The 6,874-nt window shown below is 42.1% G+C and overlaps 1 protein-coding gene across 1 annotated transcript; it reads right to left on the minus strand.

The window, feature by feature from the left end:
* Nucleotides 1-736: 736 nt before the first annotated feature.
* LOC124282452 (solute carrier family 22 member 6-A-like) lies at nt 737-1,728 on the minus strand. The gene is made up of 2 exons (XM_046718442.1): nt 1,653-1,728; nt 737-991 (listed from the first exon to the last, which is right to left on the minus strand). The coding sequence occupies exons 1-2, from the start codon at nt 1,698-1,700 to the stop codon at nt 803-805; spliced, it is 237 nt and encodes a 78-aa protein (XP_046574398.1). The 5' UTR covers nt 1,701-1,728; the 3' UTR covers nt 737-802.
* Nucleotides 1,729-6,874: the final 5,146 nt, after the last annotated feature.

Here is a 6,874-nt window from a genome sequence, read left to right on the forward strand (position 1 = left end):
GCCATCTTTCTCAGACGCGGACCCAGAGTTGGGTGCGTGCGTGCGCACCCCACTTCTCCCCTTAAACATTTTCCCCTGAGGAGCATTTCCCCCTCACCTTTGGACTTTAAGTGATTATTGTTTCACTTTTTTTCACGCTTTATGGCCAAATCTTTCACGTCAGTCGCCAACACGCCATTGTCGTGTGTATGATACAACAGGAAACTAAAAAGAATCACCCACTCGCAATTATGACAAATAGTGTTTCTAAAATTGGTGAGTATACAATATTGCCTTTTAGACGCAGCATCGAATCTACAGTTGCAGTCCAACTATACGACCAGTTCTTGGTACTGCCCTTGATATAGAGAGTCAGGTAAGGTAAAAACCACCCCTACCATTTTTTGTAAATATGAGTGAGTTTAGTTTTACGCCGCTTATTAGCGATATTCCAGCAATATCGCGGCGGGGGACACCGGAAATGGGCTTCACGCATTGTACGTATGTGAGAATCGAACCCGGGACTTCAGCGTGACGAGCGAACGCTTTTACCCCGCCGTCCCTTGTAAATATGAAGCTAGGAAATCAAACCATCGACCTCCCACAGAAATATCCACGAATTATGCTGAAATACATTGACAGCAAAATATATTATCATAGATGGCCGGCGTTCCACAAAGCTTACAAAGTCAAACACTCGCTGAAGTGTTCGTGGGGCTGTGTGTTAAATAAAAAGCAAAACTTCAGAATATAACTTTATAATATCAATTCAGTGATATTTATTTACATTTTTCTTGTCTAAAATTACCAGTTTCTATTACTTTCAAGTGTAATTTTCGGGTATGTTGTTTTTCCCTGGAGTTTCTCTTTGTTTCCTGATCCACTGTTTCATCTCCTGGATTGTCTGTGGCAGTTCCTGGTTGTTAGTTTCCCGTAGGAAGCGAACCAGGAGAGTCACCACGACACAGAATGTGCCGAACACAGAGCCAGGGACCCACGGCAGGTAGCGGTACTGTTACACAAGAATCCTCATCATGTATTACATTAAAGTCAGGGAACTATAATTTTTATACCTTATATGGGAAATTACGCGGCAAGATAACCAACATTACCAACTGTTAATCCGGGACACGCCGAATATAAATTCCATTTGTAATTCTCAAACCTTGTTAAGATATCTTCATTTGGAAATATAAGTTAAACCGCTGGTCATTATTACGTTAGAATATGTTTTAAACAAATATGGAAAGGTTTAATTCTTCAAAAGAGTCAGCGTTGTACGTTTGATTAGAATTTGCCCTCGCCAACCCATGCTAATCTATGCTACTGTGGGCACTAGATAGATCGGTTGTGAACCTGGAGCGTGGAATGCTGCCCAGAATAGAAAACGCTGGTCTGGTACATAATTTCTACATGTCACCGCCATAGCTGGAATAATGCCTGTTGCGGCATCGTGCAACAAGCCAGGAGACACAACGCAAATGGCAAAACATGAATTGTCATTGGCCACTAATTTGCTGTATGAATGATATATTTTAATGCTATCTATGTTCCTCGAATTATTCAAGCCTGGTGCAGCTTCTCGTCAACCCACAGTCTTAATATGTGTGAAGTTCCGAATGAAGTAATGCGATATACCTCAGTTCTAGCACACTCTGTACAACCAGACTCACCACAGTCCGTGTAAATGGGGCAAACAGTCCACCAATCCTCGCAGACATTGATGCCAGACCAATTCCAACATTTCTGAAACACATTGGCATTGAGGATACAAGTTTACACATTGTGCTTTTGGTCTGTATATAATTGTATATTTGCACTAATATATAATGGATATTAATGCATGTAGCACACACACACACAATAATTCTCATCTTAATTCAGGATTCAAGGTGGTTACAAGGCCACACTAACCGTATTACTACGCATATATCACTGAAGACACATACTAGAGGGGGTGGGGGTCTAAGGGGTGGTGGTGGTGGTGTGTGTGTGTGTGTGTGTGTGGTGGTGGTGGTAGCCTATTGGTTAAAACGTTTGTCTCGAGTTCGATTCCTCACATAGGTACAATGTGTCAAGCCCATTTCTGGTGTCGCCGGGTGATAGAGCTGGAATATTGCTGAAAGCGGCGTAAAACCAAACTGACACACTGTAGGTGTTGCGTACGCTAAGGTGTAAAGGGATGTTTGTTTCGGTTGAGTTTTATGAATGTGTTCTTGTAAATGGCGTAAAAGTAAACTCACTCACTGACATACTAAAATGTGCATGAGGGATTTGTGCTAACATGTTATGTGCGTTTTAATGATCTTGCCAACATGCCAGGCACGTGACTTGCGATCTGTAATTGACCGAGTCTGGACCAGAATATTCGGTGATTGATGTCATGGGCATTAATCCACCCGGTTACCATGGCATGCAATCAACAATATCACCCAGCCTAACTCCCCTACCCATTTAGTCCTCCAGATTTCCTTCAGTTTTCAAATATAAGTTAAGAAAATATAAGTAAATGTTTATTCGCCCTGTGTGAGGTATACGTACGTTCTTGGACGGCAGGGTCGATGGGGTAGCCTAGTGGTTAAAGCGTTGGCTCGTCACGCCGAAGACCCGGGTTCGAATCCCCACATGGGTACAATGTGTGAAGCCCATTTCTGGTGCCCCCCGCCGTGATGTTGCTGGAATATTGCTAAAAGCGGCGTAAAACCAAACTCAGTCAGTCAGTCAGTCTTGGACGACATTGTTTTGTCGCGATCACTATAGTCGGCAGCTACCTTTACTTGGGTAAACGTGTATTGTGCTGAACAGTAACAGAGCCCGTTAAACACAATAACATGATTTCATTCGAGCATGTAAGAAACCTCCCAATGAAATGTAAAGATAAAATGCGAATTATTTTAAATGTCGCAATTCGTTGCGCTTACGATTTTTGTTCTGTGTAACATTATCAAAGCACATGTCATGGATTATATAGCCGTATTGGCTTACCATTATGTTTGTTGGGAAGATTTTCAGGGTATACAACCATATGATATTATATGAAGTCGCTATTGCAAATTTTCCTATCAAAGAAAATGCTGTCACCGCTACAGTGAAGGAAGGCACTGCACCTGAAACATCAGTAGGGAGGATACAGAATACTACGGTTATAACGAACTCAAAGGGACCATTAAGTTTAGTTCGTTATAACCGTAGTTCGTTCAAAACATGGTCAAAATACGTAGGAAATATATAGAAGTGATCAGGGCCCTGTTCCCCAAAGCGATCGTTAGCGCTAAGATGATCGTAACTCCCATACTCGCTTTGAGGAACGGGCCCTGCGCCTTTAACACAGTTCGTCATATCCGTCAGTTCGTTAAAACGGAGTTTACTGTATATGAAACGCATAATGAGTGGATCATACCTGTTCTGTTATCTTTCCTCACACTTTAATGTCGTTTTCTGATTGGCTCAGCGCTCTTCTATTATTTTCAATGTACCCCGCTATCAAGCGAGTAACATTATCTATGTACCCCGCTGGGAATGCCGAACTCATTTGGTACTTCGTAGTAGTAATTCTGTATCTCGAATAACATTGAATCACGTATGATGTGCGGAAATTACCAATGATTTGCGAATGCCAATTCGATGGAAGGGAGATAACTCTAAATTTGTTTTTCTTGTCTTGTCGCCTTTCACTCCATACTATGATCCGTGCTTCAAACAGTTCATAATTACAATTGAGGTGTTGGGTGAGATAAATACCTTGTTCACTGGTCCCTCGGGACCCATGAATTGATGTATCCTCGATAAACAAACATCGAGGGTACATCAGCCCATGTCCCCCTCGAGGACAGTGAACAACTTATAGGTGGTGTAGGTGTGGCTAGATGGGGAGGCGGAGGCCACTGTTTGGATAGGCTTGTAGTTTGTACACAGTGTACAAGATGTAATGTTAAAGTCATGGTTTATAAGTACAGGTGGTGTAGGTGTGGCTAGATGGGGAGGTGGAGGCCACAGTTTAGATAGGCTTGTAGTTTGTATACAGTGTACAAGATGTAATGTTAAAGTCATGGTTAGTACAGGTGGTGTAGGTGTGGCTAGATGGGGAGGTGGAGGCCACAGTTTAGATATGCTTGTAGTTTGTATACAGTGTACAAGATGTAATGTTAAAGTCATGGTTAGTACAGGTGGTGTAGGTGTGGCTAGATGGGGAGGTGGAGGCCACAGTTTGGATAGGCTTGTAGTTTGTACACAGTGTAATAGATGTAATGTTAAAGTCATGGTTAGTACAGGTGGTGTAGGTGTGGCTAGATGGGGAGGTGGAGGCCACTGTTTGGATAGGCTTGTAGTTTGTATACAGTGTATAAGATGTAATGTTAAAGTCATGGTTAGTACAGGTGGTGTAGGTGTGGCTAGATGGGGAGGTGGAGCCCATAGTTTAGATAGGCTTGTAGTTTGTACACAGTGTAATACATGTAATGTTAAGGTCATGGTAAGTACAGGTGTTGTAGGTGTGGCTAGATGGGGAGGTGGAGGCCACTGTTTGGATAGGCTTGTAGTTTGTATACAGTGTACAAGATGTAATGTTTTAAAGTCCTGGTTAGTACAGGTGGTGTAGGTGTGGCTAGATGGGGAGGTGGAGGCCAATGTTTAGATAGGCTTGTAGTTTGTATACAGTGTACAAGATGTAATGTTAAAGTCATGGTTAGTACAGGTGGAATAGGTGTGTCTAGATGGGGAGGTGGAGGCAACTATTTGGATAGGCTTGTAGTTTGTATACAGTGTACAAGATGTAATGTTAAAGTCATGGTTAGTACAGGTGGTGTAGGTGTGGCTAGATGGGGAGGTGGAGGCCACTGTTTAGATAGGCTTGTAGTTTGTATACAGTGTACAAGATGTAATGTTAAAGTCATGGTTAGTAGTACAGGTGGTGTAGGTGTGGCTAGATGGGGAGGTGGAGGCCACAGTTTGGATAGGCTTGTAGTTTGTATACAGTGTACAAGATGTAATGTTAAAGTCATGGTTAGTACAGGTGGTGTAGGTGTGGCTAGATGGGGAGGTGGAGGCCACTGTTTGGATAGGCTTGTAGTTTGTATACAGTGTACAAGATGTAATGTTAAAGTCATGGTTAGTACAGGTGGTGTAGGTGTGGCTAGATGGGGAGGTGGAGGCCAATGTTTAGATAGGCTTGTAGTTTGTATACAGTGTACAAGATGTAATGTTAAAGTCATGGTTAGTACAGGTGGTGTAGGTGTGGCTAGATGGGGAGGTGGAGGCCACAGTTTAGATAGGCTTGTAGTTTGTATACAGTGTACAAGATGTAATGTTAAAGTCATGGTTAGTACAGGTGGTGTAGGTGTGGCTAGATGGGGAGGTGGAGGCCATAGTTTAGATAGGCTTGTAGTTTGTATACAGTGTACAAGATGTAATGTTAAAGTCATGGTTAGTACAGGTGGTGTAGGTGTGGCTAGATGGGGAGGTGGAGGCCACAGTTTAGATAGGCTTGTAGTTTGTATACAGTGTACAGGATGTAATGTTAAAGTCATGGTTAGTACAGGTGGTGTAGGTGTGGCTAGATGGGGAGGTGGAGGCCACAGTTTAGATAGGCTTGTAGTTTGTATACAGTGTACAAGATGTAATGTTAAAGTCATGGTTAGTACAGGTGGTGTAGGTGTAGCTAGATGGGGAGGTGGAGGCCACAGTTTAGATAGGCTTGTATTTTGTATACAGTGTACAAGATGTAATGTTAAAGTCATGGTTAGTACAGGTGGTGTAGGTGTGGCTAGATGGGGAGGTGGAGGCCACAGTTTGGATAGGCTTGTAGTTTGTATACAGTGTACAAGATGTAATGTTAAAGTCATGGTTAGTACAGGTGGTGTAGGTGTGGCTAGATGGGGAGGTGGAGGCCACTGTTTAGATAGGCTTGTAGTTTGTATACAGTGTACAAGATGTAATGTTAAAGTCATGGTTAGTACAGGTGGTGTAGGTGTGGCTAGATGGGGAGGTGGAGGCCACAGTTTAGATAGGCTTGTAGTTTGTATACAGTGTACAAGATGTAATGTTAAAGTCATGGTTAGTACAGGTGGTGTAGGTGTAGCTAGACGGGGAGGCGGAGGCCACAGTTTGGATAGGCTTGTAGTTTGTATACAGTGTACAGTGTACACTTTTCTGTATTCCTATAAGTCACACACACTAACTCAACAGTTTTACAGATATATCAGCGCCCATGAAAGTATATATTTCTAAACGTTTCACGGATTATTTTTCAAGTTTTTTTTGGTACAATTGTAATGCTACAAGGGGATAAAAGATTTCCTTGTTCCGTTTGACCTATGACAAGGCACATTGAAACGTCTTCTGGATGGCAAAAGTGAATATTCAGAGTTAAACACATGTGATGAATCTGAAATGATTTTCCGAGCATGTGATAAATTATCATTTATGGACGCATGATGGGCTAAAGGCGTGCCGGTAATTTTCGAACTTATATTCACAATCTTGATAAGTTTGTTTTGGTTTTGAAGACTGAGAGAACCGTACGACAAGACCGTGCCAAAAGACAAGACACTTTGTACAAAGGATGTGTAGAAAAGTTTAAACAATTTCACATCAACATCAACAGATCGTAATGTTCTCATAACATATAGTCTACTGAAACCTCTGTCACTCCCAGCACATATCACAATACACAATTAATGCCATAAATCTTTAATGCAGGTATCATGATCAACCAACACAAGAACTCAGAAATAGAGCATATTGTACCTGACATAAACAACCAATAAACAATGATTTTGGCACAGTTGCTAAACGATATTAGGGACCATTCATAATTTATGGCTAGGTGTGTGTGTGTGTGTGTGTGTGTGTGTGTGTGTGTGTGTGTGTGTGTGTGTGTGTGTGTGTGTGTGTGTGT

Source organism: Haliotis rubra, unplaced genomic scaffold, assembly GCF_003918875.1.
Source record: "Haliotis rubra isolate DU_JTF1 unplaced genomic scaffold, ASM391887v1 Scf3, whole genome shotgun sequence".
NCBI classification, from domain to species: domain Eukaryota; kingdom Metazoa; phylum Mollusca; class Gastropoda; order Lepetellida; family Haliotidae; genus Haliotis; species Haliotis rubra.